General features: G+C 38.1%; 2 protein-coding genes across 3 annotated transcripts in view; one reads left to right on the forward strand and one right to left on the reverse strand.

Annotated features, from left to right (window-relative positions):
* Nucleotides 1-19,793, forward strand: part of si:dkey-79d12.5 (maternal B9.15 protein) — a 161,322-nt gene that overhangs the window by 93,981 nt on the left and 47,548 nt on the right. The window lies entirely within an intron of this gene.
* spaca6 (sperm acrosome associated 6) overlaps nucleotides 1-19,793 on the reverse strand; it is a 52,603-nt gene that overhangs the window by 15,086 nt on the left and 17,724 nt on the right. The window contains exons 4-5 of one of the 2 annotated variants that reach the window (XM_056267601.1): nucleotides 17,950-18,059; nucleotides 1,615-1,701 (exon numbers count right to left, since the gene is read on the reverse strand). In XM_056267601.1, coding sequence (XP_056123576.1) covers nucleotides 1,615-1,701; nucleotides 17,950-18,059 — 197 coding nt within the window. Of the gene's footprint in view, nucleotides 1-1,614; nucleotides 1,702-2,420; nucleotides 2,637-17,949; nucleotides 18,060-19,793 lie in introns of those variants that run through there. The other variant, XM_056267602.1, reaches the window with a different exon arrangement.

Here is a 19,793-nt window from a genome sequence, read left to right on the forward strand (position 1 = left end):
TGTTTCCTATCATTATGCTCGTATGTTTTTAATTCAAAAGATGGCTCGATTGAAATCAGTGTAAAAATGTTTATGTTCTTAAAATGGAAATTATGTCTAAACTGAATCCTCTGTTTCGAGCTGATGAGTAAGCAGACCACAGAGAACACATGATTCGCGATGAATGAAGGGGGGGGGGGGGGGGGGGGGTTGGGGGGGGATAGGAAAGACCCCCTTCTCAAATAACCATATAGTATCTTATTGTCCGAATTCCAAATTCCTCCAGGAGGCGGGACAAACATTTTGAGTTTAAAATCTTAGACCCGGACACAGAATCTCTCTCTTGTGATGCGCTCTTGTGATGCGCTCTTGTGATGCTCTTGGGAGGCTCTCTTGTGCTCTCTCTGGTTCTCTGGGGCTCTTGCTCCCTTCCCTCGGAAAAGGTCTCGGCAGAACAAGCCGGGTGGAGCCGACGATGGTTATAGTAACCATGTAGACGCAGAGACAAATGACCCAAATCAAGATATGGGTTAAAACAGATTTAATTCAAGCCATCTCGTCACACTTTTCTTTCTTTTCTCTTTTCTTTTCCGTTAAAAGTCTCGGTTCTAAGTTAAGTGTTGCTGCAAAGTTTCGTTTTAACGTTTCAACTGCAAAACCAGCTTTCAACTTCAAAGACTTTCATTCATCCATCCGCCAACACACCACGTGACTGGCTGCCCGAGATCTATCAAGCACGAGGAGACCGCCAGCCAAACCACGCACCCGGGAACCCCCTTCACGACAAAAGGGAACCCCAAAGCAAGGACAAGCAAGTACCTCCAGACTTTTAGCTGAAACTGCAGGTGCATTTTAATATCAAATTGAATTACCCGCCTAAGAAACGATAAAAGGGTGAAATTAATTATTGATGGTTCGTTCAGGTCATGTCTTTTAAGTGCATATAGAAACTTGGGATCTCACCATCTAACTCCTAAAACTCATTCTTCCTCACTCTCTGTCTTTCTTCAACTTGTATGAATGCGTGTGCGTGTGTTTGTGTTATATTAGTTTTATGTGTGTTAGTCATAGGCTTATAATCAATAAAGTATTGTTTGTATTTGAAAAGAGAGGCATTACTTGTGTTATGTGCTTACAGATTTATTGTCTTGAACTTCGATCTAAGTTACCTATGCTTTGACCCTTGATTTATTTCTTAATTTAGCTGTTATCTGGGCTTTCTTGGCCAAGAAGATATTATATTTCCTGGAATTAATGATTGTTTATGCTTTCCGTTCATTGGATGAACTGATAAACTGATCATACTATTGATTTTGCTACAGTAAATTCTGAAAATAATTCAATTATTAATTATTGATCATAATCCGTTATGAATAATAATTAATTATATTTATACGTGCGTATAATCGCTACAGCCTGTTTATCCTCTGTAATCTAGTTACTGTTGGAGTGCACTGATAAGAGTAGGCCTACACACATTTGCTATTTCATGAATCATGTCTGAAAGTAAATATTAACTCTGTTGTTACCAGGTAAATCCTACAGGTTGTTGGTTATAGCCTAACTGTCACAGGTCTGGTCTCAAACAAACAGTTATCACTTTGCTGGATATATTTATATGAATTAATCTGTTACCATTATTTGTCTGCTCGTCAAATTCCTCCACTATAGGCATAATTTCAGCCATCAAGATATTATTCAGCATCACGTCATAGCCTCTTCCTGAGAACCAAATACAAAACAAGATCTGTTCAAGAACATGAATTGTAAAAAAAATAAAAAATAAAAAAATAAAAGAAAATTCATAAGAGAGCTAATTTCCCACTGCAGATGGGAATTAGCTTTTAGCTAAATCTGGCACAGTACATATTGTGCATTGTCCCTGTTAAATAAATAAATAATTAAATAAAATAAGTTAAATAGGACACATTTTAATCTTATGAAGAAAACATACAGAGTGGAAAAACGTGAATGTGACCAATTCTTCCAAACGGTGCACATCGATGACATTTTGATAAAAAAAAAAAAAAAAAAAAAAAAAAAAAAACAGATAAACCCAATAACGCGACCTCCAGTAAGAAATATAATTGCGCATGCAGCTCTTGTAACGTTATAGCTTGTTTTACGTTAGTTAACGTAACTGACGTAGGCCTAGCATACGTAAACCAGCGGAAGGATATCATTTATTTATTTACTTAAAACATCTTAATAAATCAACATTTAATAATAATAATTCGGTTGTTAATATTTTCATTATAAAAATAACAGTTTTATAAAAAGCAAAAAGCGATCATATCATGGTATTTTTTACAGTCTATCGGTACCCACCTATGGTACCCACACATAGCCTATAACGTTGGCTTTGTGACTTCACTAACGTAGCCTACAGCACAACACCTCGTAGTCGTAGTAATACTAATATGTGATTTCTTAATTCTTACCTACTTTCCCTGCATCAGTTACTCTCGGTTCATTGTTGAATATGCGATCCAGTGTTTTGAAACAAGAGTCTGCATTCCTTACATTGTATTGTGTAAGCATATGGCCCCAACACATACGAAGACTGTCATCGACATCGATAAAGCACTGATAACAATTCAAAGCTGTGCTAATAATCGAGCTGAAAAACAATAGCTTCACAATCAACACAAACATTTCTGTTATTAGACTACTAGAACTGTTATTAGGCTACTAGAACTGTTATTGTGTTATTTCTCAACCTGCTTGAGAAGATAATATGAAACTAAACATCTTAAGAAAATTCAGTTGAATGATTACATCATCATCATGACGAAATAGTAACTTATAGCCCAGAGCCGTTGAAAAACGGTTTTCACATGGTTTTCACCGGCTCTGCGTTAGCCCACCAATACAGATGGTGATTGTTTGGTGATGATTTGTGTTACAATTAAAAATAGCTCAAAATAATACAAATAAATAAATAAATAAATAAATAAATAGAAATAAAAAGTAAAACTCAAAAACCCTTGATTATAGGCTTCTTTAGCTTTCTTAGAGGGATAGGCTAGTTCACCCAAAATGGAAAACCTGTCATCATTTACTCACTAGCTATAGGCCTACCTTCCAAACTTGTGCGGCATTCTTTTTTTCTGTGGAACATAAAAGAAGATATTTAGGGGAATACTAGGACTTCCATTGTAGCCTATGGAAAAAATGGGAACCGAAACTGTTTGTTTATGGGAACGAAACTTTTTGGTTACCAGCATTCTTATAAATAATCTCCTTTTGTGTTCCACATAAAAAAAGAAAGTCATACATGATATGAACGACATGAGAGTGAGCAAATAATGGCAGAATTTTCATTTTTGGGTGAACTATCCCTTTGACATATTTGAGGCTAGTTTGTCTTGATCATGCAATGTCTCCAGACAAAAGCAATATGCATGTGATGTTCATGGTGGTCTTGTGTAGTGTTTCCCCGCTCTTTCTTGTTCCTAATTTACTCCATTGTCTTTTCAACCCTCTTCCTGCTCCCATTATGCACCATTTTGCTGCAAAGTGAAGAGATTGGGAGTGTGTGTGTGTGTGTGTGTGAAAGAGAGAGGGAGAGAGAGAAGGAAAAGGGGAGGGAGAGGGTGATGCCTGTGTGCCTGTTGATGATAGTGGTGGGGTGCCGTGATATTGCAAATGATCCAAATTGACCGGAACAACGGGAAAAGAGCAGCAGACGTCTGAGCAGCAGACGAAAGAAAGGAAAAAGACAAAACATAGAATTACAGTAATGAGACATTAGAAAAATCATAATTGCCATTTAAAATAGATCAATATAAAGGTTGAAACATACACATAATATAAAAAAAAACAATATGGTAGGATGGGGAAGGACTCCCAACATAGTCAATGTGTGTGTGTGTCTGAGAAATAGAGACTACCAATCAAGCCCACAAGCTCATTGCATCCCATATCCCACACCCCTCCCCCCCCATTCCATCACCCCCAAACACCCTCTCCTCCCTCCACCCCCTCTTCCCTGTCTTTTCCAAAGTGTCGCCATGGTAACGAGACAGGGTGCCTAATACATGAAGTTAATATATTTCCAGTGGCAGGAGCGACTTGGGTACTAATGCATTCATCTGTCTCTGCAAAGACAAGGCAATCAATAGTGAGCAGGAGCCCCACCGCAGGCCTGCCAGAGAAAAGACGTTGTAGTCAAGTCAGTCGGGCTATAAGCAATGATCAGAAGACAGGTAGCATTGCGCCGCACTGTCCTGAGATGCTTATTCTACAGCTGGCCCTCCAACAGGAGGGCAGCAAGTCACAGAGGGTGTGCTGAAAAATTAACATATCATGGAGTGCCGGTGTCTCTTTTTTTCCAGGGTTCATTTTTCATTTGTGATTTCGAATGTGCATCACATGTGGGACAGTGAATTATTATTATTATTTTTTTATTATGCTTACAAACAATACAAAGATGACAATCATAGTATACAATTTTGTAACAAAATTGCAAACATGTCTGTACAAATATAACAACAATATGTACAATGTCATCTGAACATACAGAATAAGGAAGAAGTTAGCAATGTATAACGGACTAAAACTAAGAAAAAAAAGATCAATAGATAGAGAGAAGAAGAAAAAAAAAAGAAAAAAAAGAAAAAAAAGGACATGAGGGTAAGATATTATTTTATACATCATAGTGTACACAAATTAAAGTCATTACAATTTAAAATTGTTTTAATTGCTTTCCTATTTACGGAGGATGAAACAGTGTTAAGGTATTTTTCTACAATTTGAAATGTTATATTTTGGATTTATTGACAGCCATGATAGAAACCTTTGCGTCTAACATGTTCCGATGATGCTTTGTGGGGTTTAATTTGGATTCAATTCACGTTTTATTTGTATAATGCTTTTCACAATACATATTATTTTACAGCAGCTTTACAGAAAATGCTCGTTTCAATACAAAAAATTAGTTTGCCAAAGAAATGTCCATATGACAGTAGTATACAGCTATAATATAATACTATGTGGTTAGTTAAAGCCATGTATTCATTTAAGCAGACACAACAAACATGTTAAGCAGTAATTGCAACTTGTGCTTGGAATGATTACATTATGAGGATTATATTTGACAGTTTTGTATGTTGATCCATAGTTGGCATCATCTGAAATCCCAGCAAATTTCTTCTGCATCAATTTAAAAGAGGACCATTGATAAGTATTACAAATTACACCTGAAAAAGGGGGGTTGGACTGCATTGCGCTGCTCAGATTCAGTTCGATTTTCATGCTCACTTCATTCAAGCTGTCAGTAAACGCATAATAATTGCACCAAACAACAAAACATTCTCCAGAGATAATTTGTGGAATATTAAATTTCTCTACAATTAATGGATTTAGTTTTAAATAGCTCCATTGATAAGTATGAACAAATTATGCACACATTAATGTAAGAAAACTCACCGATATTTAGAAACAAGGTACTATGAGAGAATCAGACATAGGGGAGAAGAGATGCTTATTGACATATGAATCAACAACTCTGTCCATAAATATATCTGTCTTGTCTTGTATGTACTGCATGATAGTATGAGTGTTGATAATATTATGGGGTCACCAGCCTTGGCTGTCTTCTCATTGGATAATTTCTTTGTGTAGAACACAAAGCCAGCCAATAGGGTGTGTCCCCAATAGTAACTACCTCAACTGGAGTACAATCTAATAATATACAGTATAAAAACTCTAAATCTAAACATAAAACTGCTCTTTTTCATCATGTGTTTAATTGGGATCTGTAAATACAACTAAGACTGATTTAAAGACACAATAAAAAGCCAAATGTTTCTCCTTTGTTTGACTTTTTGGGATGACGGCGCATGCAGCCCTGTTCCTGAGGACCTCACCTGTGACCTAGTTTGACCTCACAGGTTAAGGGTCTCAGGGACAAAGAGACATACTGTGAAAAAACAGGACCATGTTGCTGGAATTAATGAACAATTGCGACGCTTTCTTTTTACTGATGTCTTCAAAACCTCAAACATTTGAAGCACCTAGAAAAAGGGTCTCCGACTGCATTGCGCTGTTCAGATTTTCACCCTCACTTTGTTCAGACAGTGAGGGCATACAGAGAGCAGTAAACACATAATGTTTGCACCAAACTGTGTTGTGTCAGTCATAATAAAACCATGGGGTGTTGTTGATGGGTACTTTTACTGCAATATGTTTCACCGCAGAGGCTGTAAGCACTGGCATCATCCTCTGCACGATTCTACCAGGAGCGGTAGTAAAACCTCATCTGCTTGAGGAGCTTTTCCTTTGAAAAAAAATCAAAGGTACATTCGCCGACTCCTGAGACAAAGATAGGGGATTTCTCCGCAATATCACATTACAACCAGGAGTAAAACCAAGATCAAATAAAATGAACTTCCAGTGTAAAAAAATTCTTAGTAAATCATTAAACAAAAAGCCATAAATCATCAACAAAAACAGCCAGAACCATGTTAACACTTGAACGGGACCTTCAGCTGAAGTCACAAGGTAACATGAGGACAGGGCTAAATGGAATACCTACAGCAACAGTATGGGGAGGTAATCCAATTTCCCCCAAATGTCCAGGTGTTTGGATGAAACCTGTTAAGATAAAACGAATACATATATGAATATATACAATGTAAACATTTTAGAAGGCTAAACAAGTGCTTAACTTAATATTAGATATATTCATGTTACACAGTGCACAAACTGCAAACGGGGACACGAAGAAGGTAAAATGGTGCAATAGTGCCCCTTCTAGGCAGACAGCTGGTACAACTGACACAGTGACTGAGTGAGTAGACACCAAACTGTTCTTCCAATTCTTCATCCTGACTATCACCAAATGGGGAAAGATTATCAATAATAAAAATGATGAAAGTGAGTTGACAAACTGATTGAGACTAGACGGTTGTAGACATGCAATATTACAGACTGTACACAGGCTCGAAAATACTATGACGATAAAATATTTCTCAAACATCAGTGTCATGAATTATGAAAACGACTGCAGCAGTAGTTAGACCCACAGTGTTAATAAACCAAACAGCCGTACTTCAAAGCATCACTCTATCTCGCCGTTAGAGAAACATCATCTGTTTTGCATAAATGCATGTGCACAGGTGTGTCAATCACAAGCGCTACAATAAACTGTCTACGACAAATACAAGCCTCTGCTGTGCCAAAAAAAACGCATGATGATGTAGCAGGGCGAATGGCAAAAATCCAAAAGGAGATATACTACCTTATCGTGGCATCTGGAACATGCAGACTTTGACAATGTCAACCTTTGCGGCGACAAAAAAGTCTGTCGAAAACTAAGCAAATACGACGAAAAACCAGCTTACGTGCAGCATGAAGGGTGCGGAAATGTGTCTGACTCAGAAAAGTTAAACCTGATGAGACAAAGACAAAGTGAAAGAAAACGGAAAACGAGAAAACGTCCATCCTTTCCACACTCTATAGGTCCAATCTAAGTGTCTGGTCATCTCTCCCTCTTTCTCTGGAAAGAAAAAAAAACAGTCAGGCAGCCAGCCAGACACACAGACAATGAGCTCACAGGCAGGTAGAGCAAAGACAATCACACTGATCCCATAGGTAGCACACAACCTACCTCCCCTACAGCAATCCTATAGTCTACAGCACCATGAGCCCCTCAGACTGTGTCCTCCCTGTCAGACAGACACTCACACACACACATTTTCTGCCTTTGAGTCTTCCATCACTCTGTCTCTCTTCTCAGCATCTCAAGCACTCACATCCCTTGTCCCCAATCTCAAACTCTCGCTTTTTTCCTCTCAATCCCTCTCTAGCCTACAACATCCCTATTCTCTTTCTCTCTCTCTCTCTCTCTCTCTCTCTCTCTCTCTCTCGCTTTCCTTCGCTCACGTTTTTTTCAGGCACCGTGTCTCCGTTACTACCCCTGCCCCCCCTTCTTTCGCAGTCTGTGTGCTCGTGTATGCATGCGTCTGAGAGAGGAAATGTGTGTGAGAGACAGAGGGAGCAGGGAGGGGGCAAAGGGGAGAGGAGAAGAGAGTCGAGAGTAGGAAGGAATGGGAAACGAAGGGGGAGGGTCAGAATCTCAAACAGGGTGAAAAGCCACAGAGCATCAGGCTAGCAAAATGATAAAGCGCTGGAAAATATTACTCCCCGCTTTTTCCGCAATCTTGTGTTAATCAATCTGTGGGTACGCCTCATCAGATTACACTCAGTCTCCCTGACGTGCCGCACGGCTACATCAGTACAGCAAATCGGCTATAGCTACTTGTGCACTGATGTGTTCACACAGTACTACATATATTTTTCAGCACCCAAAGCATCATTTGGTGCATTTGAATCCACTCGCAGCAGGTTAAAAGGGACAGTTCAAGCAAAAAAATATATAATTCTGTCCTCATTTCCAAACCTGTATGACTTCCTTTCTTCTGCGGAACACAAAAAGAAGAAAGAATCAAGTTAGTGATCAATTTGATTGATAAAAATTCTCTAATTTCTACGACTAAATGCTGCATTGTCCTCTCATGGCCTCTTTAGCCGGCCACACTCCAGTCCCACAGCCCCAGTTGGAGGTGTAGCGTTTAAATATGATTTATGACATGCTGGTACAGTGAGTGGGGGTGGCTACTCATTTTGCTTTGAGAGCGAACAGTAACAAAGACAAAGATAGGCACAAATAACTAAGAGGGAATAACCCCTTTCTCGAGCCATCACAACCAGCGAGTACGAAAGCCCCATGTTCTGGAGCCAAAATGTCTGCTGCAGACATCATTATTAGTACAGTCTGGGATAAAGATGTTCAGACATTGATGCCCTGGAACATGAAAGGGCCCACCATGGATCGGCTGTACATTAGCTTATTCAAAGAGAATGCTTAATAACCTCCATTTCCACAACACAGAGGGATGACAACAGCTGTTATTAGTGTTGCTGACTGCAGGCAGTCTAGGAGATATTTGCAAAAGCTTGTGCTTTATCTGGTTTTCTTTCTTGTTCATTTCTATGCATATCTCCTCTCCTCTTTATTTTCTTACCCCTCCGTCTCCTTTCGCCTTTATATTTTCAAATGTTTTCCCTGTACTTCTATTGTATTGTTTTACGTCTATTCTTTTACTTTGGACTGCTTTCTGTCTCAGTGTGCACGGATGCTCCAATGCTGTCCAGTGTACTGCATGCCTGCAGTAAGGGAGCACAATGAGACAAAGCGCTGAGGTTCTTGCTGGAGGAATGACGTCACCGTGCTCGGTGCAGGTCTCCCCATTTCAGGGCCCGGATGGCCACACTTTAAAGTCACTCTCTCTCAATTGAACCGTTCATCACGTGGCAAGACATCTGCTTCCTCGAGTCCTGCTTCCAAATTTTCAGGAAAATTTCCACTCAGGTTAAAGTTGAAGGAGAATGATCGCGCTACAGTATAGGAAAGAATGGGGTTAGTTAGGGCTCTAGGTAACATTATTTTTCAGGGTAGGTTCATAAATGAATAGGTTTATACACAATAGCAAGTTTATACGTTTGTGGTCGGTAAGATTTTTTAAGTCTCTTATGTTCACCAAGGTTGAATTTAATTGATAAAGACGACAGTAAAAAACATATTATTGTGAAATATTATTACGATTTAAACTAAACATATATTTTTTAAATCAGATTTTAAAATGTAGCCTAATTTACTCCTGCGATGGCAAAGCTGAATTTTCAGCATCATTACTCCAGTCTTCAGTGTCACATGATCCTTCAGAAATAATTTTAATATGCTGATTTGATGCTCAAGGAACTTTTCTTATTATCAATGAAACAGCTGTGCTGCTTAATATTTTTTGTGGAAACTGTGGAATTTATTTTTCAGGATTCTTTGATGAATAGAAAGTTCGAAGAACAGCATTTATTTGAAATATAGATCTTTTGTAACATTATAAATGTTTTATTGTCACTTTTGATTAATTTAATGTGTAATAAAAGTAATTTTTAATAATAACTCAACCCAAACCCTTTTGAAAGGTATAGTGATGAACATCTAGCATAGAAATAAAATGTTAAATACACCATTCAAAAACATCAGCAAATATTTTAATATTGTCTAAAACAATAAGGAATTAATAAATTGTATAAAAGTATAATATTAAAAACATGAGATAACCAGCTCCAATATTTTTTTGTGCTTAAAACAGTTAAAATCTACCTTAATTATAAAATATGTATACTGGTGTGGTTAAATTGTGTATACTGAAGCTAATAAAATAATAAATTATATGCATAAAAATGATAAAATAAAAATAATTTAAAATCAACACATTTGAAACCAACACACAAAACCACTGCTGGAAAAACACGTTTTAGTAACTGGATTTTGGACTCGAACCTTATAGATACATCCATTGGGACAACTTCCTGGTGTGACAACTTTCTCTGGTTTCCCTGGGCCTATACCAATAATTTTACGTGTGCAGCTGATCTGAGCAACAGTAATAGACCAGTGGAAGTGGGTGAAGGGTAGGAAAATTAAAGCAAATATGAGGGCAGAACTGGTCCAGTCTGTGTCGCAGGCGCACCGCAATGGAGAACAGACCACCGAAACATATCATTTTAACACATACCATTATGGTGTGTGAACTGAACACTGAATCCTCAATATACAACAGAAACTATCGTCATCTGACCACAGAACCTCTCAGCACCCCTCCAGAAGGATAAATGCTGATACATGCCCTTTTCCCCACCCTATAGAGGTGAAAGAGGGAGAAAGAGACAGAGTGAGGGAGAAAGAGAATAAAAAGAAAGAGAGAGAGAGACAGAGGGGGAGTAAAAGAGAGCTACAACGCAATGCGGATGCTGGCTGTCTGAGCCACCAGCCAGACACACAGGGGGAGATGGGGAGGAGGAGGAGGAGGTGGAGGAGGAGGATGGGGGTGACTTGGATGGTGATGCAGAGATAGGAGGCACAAACAAATAAACACACAAATAAGCAGCAAAAGCTTTTTGCTTTGTTAAATGCTTCTGTAGTTTCTGAGTGAAAAAAAAGAAGTTCACTCATAATTTCATATCTAGCCTATTCTTCAGTTAGAAATTACTTAGTTAATTTAGAAAATACATTAGAGAAAATAAATCATCCGTCTGATATAAAATATGCAATCTAATAAACGTTGAATTATAAAAGATTAAAAAAGCATGATCTGGAAGTCTTGGGTATCAGACATATTTTATCTAATTGGATGCCAGTGGCAATAAATCAGAACTAAAATGTCCTCAGCATTTCTATAGAGCTGATACATACGCAAAGCCGCATACCATTGGTCTGTGAAAAAATCATTTTTATGAATGCGTTGCTTTTTAATTTAAATATGATACAGAAGGGCTGCTGCTTTTGTGTCGTTTACATTCCTCAGCCACCACCAGACAAAAGAATGACTTTGACCTCAACGACATGCATACAACCTTAAAGTCCATGCTGCTGAAGTGTCCAATGTATGATAAAAAAGCTTGTCTTTGGTAGTGCATGCAGTTATAGAGATTTGAGCGTCATGTGTTGCATGATGTACAGTGGGATGCAGGAGTTGGAGACCATTTCAAATTTGAAATTAACATTCCACAAGTAAAACCTGATGATCATGTTCTCATGCATGATTTGACAATGATCCAAAGACCATGACTGGCTGTACAAAAGAGTTCACTTCACAAATTTGCATATTTGATTTGTGACCTAAAAATAGAGCAGATTTCGGATTCATTCTAGATCACATTGTTTTGTTGTATTACATTTTTCAACATCCTACAACTTCATTTACTTCCAGATTTTAAATGAGAGTTTGAATCCCCGATGCTCAATCTGGGACTCCTAGCAGGTCTTTAACAAGTCACATATCCACTACATAAGCCTAACTGAAGCATTGCTCCTGGCTGTCCACATGAGCTCATCCCATGCTGCTTCTGCCGTCATAGTGGGTTCTGATAGCCGTAAGCGTGCAGCCGCAGGGAAAGCTAGAAGGTTGTACAGTTATCTCCGGGCTGTTTATTATGCGAAACCATACAACCAACTACCTCACACCGCAACGCACATGCAGGGCCACATACTTCTCCGCGAAAAGCCCAGTAGAGATTGCAGAGGACCTTCTTACTCCGTTGCCAGATAAAACTGGTGCATCTTTTTCTGTTACCATCTTTACCATTACCATTTTTTCCCCCCACAGTCATCTCTTCAATTTCGATGTGTCCAAGGCATTTATATGCATAACAAATATATCCTCAAAATGTAGAACATGGGTGTTCTGCCAGAGTATGCAGTATGTATGACCAGAGGTGCTAATTGGAAACATGAGAGGTAAAACTTATAAATGAAAAACAGAAAATTCAAAGGTATTCAAGTGGTTAAAGATAAAAATAATAAATAGGCTCAAATCATTCAAATTGATTTTAAAGGTACATTTGTTCCGCAAACATTGTTTTTGTTGTTCTTAGGCTTTGTGGATGAATTTGATCCTTCACAATAGACAATAATGCTTTGCAATGAACTCTGTTACATATGGCAATTTATCTGTTCAGTAAAATACCCTACTCACCTCATTCAAATCCTTCAGTTCATTCCATTTCCTGAAAAGCAAATCCAGTGTTGATTCTGGTTTTATTACGAGCTCTGTTGCATTCTCTTTTTGTCAGCTGACATTCCTCTGTTCAACGTTTTTAAAACCGGTGTTTTTTAGCGTTCTCCATGTCAACCTTTCTTGCTTTTTTGTGACAACTAACCTATAGAGTGGTGCAAATGACATCACTTTATAGGCCAAAATGCGGAAACGAGTTAGCATTTTAGCACTTCCGGTTCCCTTGTCCCGAAGTCAATGGTTTTCTTTTAATGGGATTTTGGTTAAATGGCTGAAATAAGGTCGGTGGAAAACACAAGCTCAAGACACTTTCACGTTTTATTCTAAAACATAAAATACATCAGTATTACCCCACTCGTGATTTTTTAAAGCTGTTACGTGTCTTGAAAAAGGCGGTTGCTAACAAGTGGCTATAAACACGGAGGCTGTTGAGGAGATTAAATGTCATCACGCCGAACAGGTAAACTACAGCATCATTATGCTTATAATTGTGCTCTTATAAACTATTCTAATTCGAACGTTCTGGGGGAAAAAGTCTTTTAGATAAAAACTGAAAGAGTTGTCGGAGGCTTAGTGATGGTGACGTTAAAATCGTGGGACCGTGGTGTAGTAGTAAACCCTACCGTTAACTTTTTACTTCTGGTGACAGCATTTAGTCTTCAAAATTCATAAAAGTTGTGTTCATCTGTGATGATGATCTTGATGGACAAAGCGTAAAAGTATCATAAACTTTTGTTAATCTCAGAGCTTGTTTTTTTTTTGCGATACTCCAAAAGTCTATAGGAAAATCCTATTGGGTTTTTGTCGAGGGAACCAGTGTGATGCTAATTGCCGGTTGGCCTACACAGTGACATCATACTTACACCACTCTATTTCACTTCCACAACATACACGCGTCAAAGTAGCCGGAGCAACTTTTCTCCATTAACAGATATGACGAGACACGCAGTTGAGTGACGTATACGTGATTTTACGCAAAAACCATCCCGTCGGGTCTGAAATATAAACGCTTAGGCCGTGTGTCCACCAAAGCGTTTTTAGCCAGCTGAAAACGCTAGACGCTCTGCTGAAGACGCCTAGCTGTGGGCGCGTGAGAGCGTTTTGGCAGCACAGCGTTTTTTCCATTGAGACGTTTCGTTGCTATGATACAGAATATCCGCAGCACAGTTTACTTGTAACTGATTTCGCAGATAATTTTCATACTAAAAAATAATTTTTCATCCAGTTTGTTCGGATAGCTCTGCTGGTTGATGTCGTTGTACAGAAAGAATGTTGTGACAGTTGGTCGGTGTGGTGTTAGTCCCGCCCCTCCTCCACTGTGATTGGACGGCTGGGTAAAAAGTGACAGTGATGTGCGCTGCGTTTTATCCAAAGTTGAACATTTTTCAACTGTCGGCGACCAGTAAAAAACGCCGGGCGCTCGGCGCTTCAGCGTGAAAAAAACGCTCAGCGCCTCGTTACGCTCATGGCGTTTAAAAAACGCGGCGCTCCCATTGAAAACATACGCCAGGTGCGTGGAAAAACACTTTGGTGGACACACGGCCTTAGGCTTACATAATGAATGAACACGTTTTAGAGGGAGGATTTATTATGATGCATTGACTCATTTTTTTTTTTTTGTACAATTTTGAACAAAAACAAAAAAGTTATTTAGGCTACCGTTAGTTATTTAAAAAAAAAAATAATTAATTTAATTTAAGCTCGATTTAGTAAAGGCTTTTTTCGTAAAACTACTTCAATTTCTTGGAATTTTCTGTTTTTCTCCCAATATATGTTCACTATTGTATTCAAAACCACTATAATGGTCACACTTTACATCTAACCTAAAATTCTCTATTTAATAATAATGTTTGGGTACACATACAGACAGACAACACAAACACCAAAAGCACCATCAACAAACTCTCTAGCATATTTAGCAAACTCTATAAGCAGAAAACCCTCATCTTAAGCATTTACATCATTGTTGTGGCATTGTTGCCCTCTGCTGGTGATATTGCGCACTGAACCGACTCAGCCCTGCCTCCTGCATTATCTGCTCATTAGTGGCTTCACATATAATACACAAAAACTCATGCCGCAAACACACACACACACGCACATAGTCTGACCTCCTTGGTGAAACCACCCACTCTCTGCAACTACTAAAATATTTATGCTGCCCTGATAATATGTTTTCTTTTATCATCATCAACCCCTCATAAACTAATTTCTCTCTCGCACACACACACACACACACACACTGTTCAAGAAAAAAAATCTACTTATTAATTTTATTTAATGACAATGAAATGCTACAAAATCACTAAATTAACACATACAAGTGTGTGTGTGTATGTATATGTGTGAAGAGTGCTGTGTAAATCATGCTCGTATTCCATCAGTCTAGACTGATTCTGCAGTCCTGGCAATATAGAGGCAGGAGTCTGTCTGCTAACAGAGAAGCTAGTGCTTATTCAGCAGGAAAGCAGTGGTGTAGTGCTCCTCTGAGACCTCTCATTTTCACACACAGACACCAAAGGCCTACGAGAGCCATAGGTTAAAGCCGTATCACTTTGCATTCCGACGCTTCACAGATGGCATACATGCAAAGGAATGCAAATGTGTTTATCTACAGTAGCATACGCTGCTCTGTCTACAGCCTGGCTTCTTTGAGTTTGTTCTTGTTTACAGAGGTGTGAATTCATCCAAGAGGTTTTAGCTTAATGAGTGTATAGGTTCAGCTAATGATTTTACGACCTTCTGTGTAGTTACAGATATGAATGCTGGTTGAAAAACCAAGCCTAGCTCGATTCCCTTGCTCTTTCATTAGAAGCAAGAAATTATTTTATTTTAGGAAATGTATGTGTGGGTCTCTCTCTGAGTTATATGTGAATGTGTTAGTTTGTGTGGTTTAAAGCTGAAATGTATAATTTCAGCACCACTAGCGTTACCAAGTACCATTGATATACTATTTTAGTTTTGTTCATATTTTGAAATAGATTTTATTTTTATATATAATTTTAAAATTTTGTTAAAATTTGATTCATTTTGTTCTTTATTCTTAGTTTTTTTATATTAATTTTTTTAATGTTTTAGTTTTTAGTTGATATATTTGTGTACTTCAGCATAAATAAAATGTAAAAAAAAAAGTATACTTTATTTTTTTCAGTTAATGTTTATTTTATTTCAAGTAATGAAAATGTTTTTTAAAATGGTTTTAGTTTTAGTTAACAATAATAACCCAGGTGCGATTGTTTTCAAAGAAAGCAAACCATTTCAAGCTAAATTTTACAAAAATAATTTTGTTAGGTTTTAAATTATAAAACTACATATGTATGCATGTATTTTCTGGTTGTGTTATATTAGTAGAACATGTTCATAGTAATTTTGGAAGAAAAAAAAACCTGTGGTTAATCTGCTGTCAACTGTGTTATATATTGATGTGAAAGCTGAAATGTGTAATTTCTGTGGCACAAAAAAAAAAAAAACTGTTTTCAAATCGATATCCCTGAATAATCTCCCTGTCTGCCATTGGATAATAATCAGCTGGTTGATCTGTGTATTAAGGAGGTTTAGGAGGAAGTCATTTAAAAGGAATAGTTCACTCAAACATAAAAATGCTGTCATAATTGTCATCATCCTCATGTCGTCACAAAACCTCTATGACTCTCTGTCTTTCATGGAACATAAAATAATATATTCAGAATATTTTGTCCATACGATAAAAGCCAGTTTGGTTACCAAAATTCTTCTAAATATCTTTTTTGTGTGTTTCACAGAGAGCAGGTCAACCTACACAAGCTCCACTTAAATAATCCACAATTTGTCAGTACCTGCATGTACCTATTACGATTATGTATTTTGCACAGAATAGAAAAAGATGAGCAACACATCAAAAACCTGTGACAATGTGGCATGTTACCATGGCAATATTTGGGCCTCCTTTAGCGTGTTGCCAGGTAGATTATTTGGTCCTGTCCTTTTCGTCTCCAGACTCCTGCCCTTTTTTACTTTCCTCTCACACCACCATGAATGTCATCAAGTTCTCTCCCTATTTCCTCCCCCAGTCCAATGTCCCTCTTTCTGTCCCACTACTTTTGGACCACCTATCCGCTTCTCATTCTTAAAACCCTGCCTTTCTTCATTTATCCAAACACTTTATTTTCCCTTCCTCCTGATGACCTCCCTTGTTCTCTTTCAAATAAAAACGTCAAAAACTCAGCATCCTCCTCTCAAGATGCATTCCTGCTTTAATAACATCCCCTCTTCCAGTTTGTATTTTTTTAAATCATATCTCTCCATCTCTCCATACGGACACTTTCCATATACCGTAAAACTGAATGCAGTAAACCTGAACACATTTGTGTTCTCTGAAGTCCCTGAGTGTTAATGTGTAAATGTGCGACTCAAACGCATATGTATGAATTTGAACTTGATAAACTAAACGATAAACCATGATATAAACAGGGATGTTAAAGCTGGAAGTTTAATATTGATCTCTGATTTTAAATGGAGGTTTTTTATACACCTGTATGCACTGTTTGACTAATGTAAGCCAGTAATGGGCTCTTTGGCAAAATTCGATTTAGTTAAATCTACTTAGTCTTACAAAAACAACAACAAAAAAATCCTTTGGCACTAGCAGCACAGCTCCTCAAAAACTTTAAAAACAAATATAAAAATTAAATACAATTCTCAAAAATCATATCACCATTCCACACATTTTCTTCCACGGCAAATTTCAGCAGTAATCCCTTTCTGCCTCTTTGCAAAACCTTCGCTACATTTCAAGGTGGCAAATAAAGTGGTTAAACGTGTTGCTATGGGAACACATTCCCTGGCAACCCTGGGCAGCCCGGCAACGTGCCAAGCGGTTGCTAGGGCAGAGTTGTCAATCACGTCAGAGGGGTTAGTGTGTATGCCAGGCATGTTGGTGGGACTGAGAAAACAGAGAGATATACACACACAGCTCTGGTCATCTGCAAAATATTGAAGGTCAGCTGGCATTGTAAGTGCACAATGGAATGCCAATGACATTCAGGAACAATCAGAAATATTCAGAGCAACTTGACGTCAAATGAAGATGCTTCGCTTGACAATGTAAGAAACGAGCGAGTAGCAAAAGACGAATGGGAGGTGGTTCAAAAAATATTTCTATGATAAAAGCTGACTCATAAGGAGACCTACAAACCATGGCAGAAATATGAGAGATATGCGGAGGAACATGCAATAGTCATAAAGGAACTCATAATAAACAATAACAAAATAACTATTTGGAGCCGCCAAACAAAAGGCTGAGAACAGGTTCTAAGAGTTTAAAGTTTCGGTTCAATGGTGGGTTTCAGCTCAATTGTGTGAGCACTGTAGATATAGATAACAAGGGCGGAGAGGAAAGTGTGGTTACCTGATCTCTGACCAGCTGGTCTGCTTTGAGCTGTATATTTCGCATGAGGATTGAACACCTGAAGTCCCTGAGGAGGACCAGAGCAGATCTCAGGTGATGCCTCCCTGCTTCTGAAAAGAAGCGAAGGTTCAAAAAATATAACAAATACACATATTAATAGCATTGTACTTACAGTGGCCACAGAAACAGTTTGAGCACTTTTGGACAAAAACTCAAAAATGTTGCATTCGATTTCAAAACAACTGTTCATTTTCATAACTTTTTTCTCAGAACCACACAACCATTCAAAAGCTAGGGGTCATTACAATTTTGGTAACACTTTAGTTAAGGGTCCAATTCTCACTATTAACTAGATGCTTATTAGTATGGATATTACTAGGATATTGATTGTTTATTAGTGCTTATAATGCACATTTTAATGCCTTATTCTGCATGACCATATTCTACATCCCTTAAAGCTGCTGTAGGTAACTTTTGAAAAAATGTATTTGCTAAAACTGTCATTATGTCCTGACAGTAGAATATGAGACAGATAATCTGTGTAAAAATCAAGCTCCTCTGGCTCCTCCCAGTGGTCCTATTGCCATTTGCAAGAAATACACGCTCCCGGTCAGAAACAACCAATCAGAGCCATGAGGAATGTCTTAGAAGTGTCAGTCACGCTCGTGTACGCGCTGATCACACCCCTCTCTTGCACAGCGCGAGCGCCGGAGCGCGAGCCGTCGTTCAAACTCAAGATTGCCGGCGTGCTGCAGCTGTGCTTATGACGGAGAAACAACCTAAACTGCCAATTCTCGAGTGACACCTGCTCATAAAACAAAGAGATAAAAGGAAAAAGACTGATGACGATAACCAATCGAAAAAGAAAGAATTACACAGAGCCCATTGACTCGGTGTCAAAACTCTAGCCGCATAACATGTAGATAAAATGTCACGCACTCTGCTAAGCAACAATTGAAACCTGCTAATTCACTGGCTTGTCATGTTGCTGAAATAATGTACTAGCACACCTTATCTAGCATTATATATCACTAGAATAATTACTTACATACTGTAACGTTAGTTACCGTTATATTAACGTTATCTTACTAGCTATTTATAACTTATAGAAAGAGTGCAACGTTATAAAGTTACATGTAGGCTATTGCAAAATACATAATGATTTGAGGACCAAGTTTGTAGTCAACAGTGTTGGGAACGTTACTTTAAAAAAGTAATTAGTTATAGTTACTCACTACTTGTTCCAAAAAGTAACTGAGTTAGTAACTGAATTACTCTATAATAAAAGTAACTCGTTACCAGGGAAAGTTTGCGTTACTGTTAAAAAAAAAAAGTTGCTATATGTCAAAGAATTTTGATTTTTTTTTAGCAGTTTTCACAAGTCAGTTGAAATGAGTAGAACAGACAGGTGTTTGTACATAACTTTCTATATTTATTGCACGTCGACACGACAGACAGCAAGAGGTTTATCCTGCACTTCACTTCACTGCACTTATTAACCCACCTCCTCACTAGCTGTGTGAGCCAGGGGTGCGTTCGGATTACACAGTTTATTCAATCAATACATTGACTCGTGACAAAATCGCGAGTGCGTTTTTGTGCGTTACTTTGTACCCACCAGTTTTAGAAACAAATAAATAAAACATCTCCAGTTAACTAGCAGAGCATTCATTTAGTTCGCTATTAAATAAGAGATGTTTTGTTTTTGACCTCAAGCTGAGCGCTCGTTGCCGCAGCTGCATTTGTTCTCTTGTGGCGCGCGCGCAGTATTCACTCGGACGCGCTCTTCAATCTATCGCCGTTGTGGAGAAACTATTCATTCCGGTAAAATCACAAAATAAAAT

The sequence above is a fragment of the Rhinichthys klamathensis genome, unplaced genomic scaffold, assembly GCF_029890125.1.
Source record: "Rhinichthys klamathensis goyatoka isolate OS25496 unplaced genomic scaffold, OSU_Roscu_1.1 h1tg000262l_1, whole genome shotgun sequence".
Taxonomy (NCBI): Eukaryota; Metazoa; Chordata; class Actinopteri; order Cypriniformes; family Leuciscidae; genus Rhinichthys; species Rhinichthys klamathensis.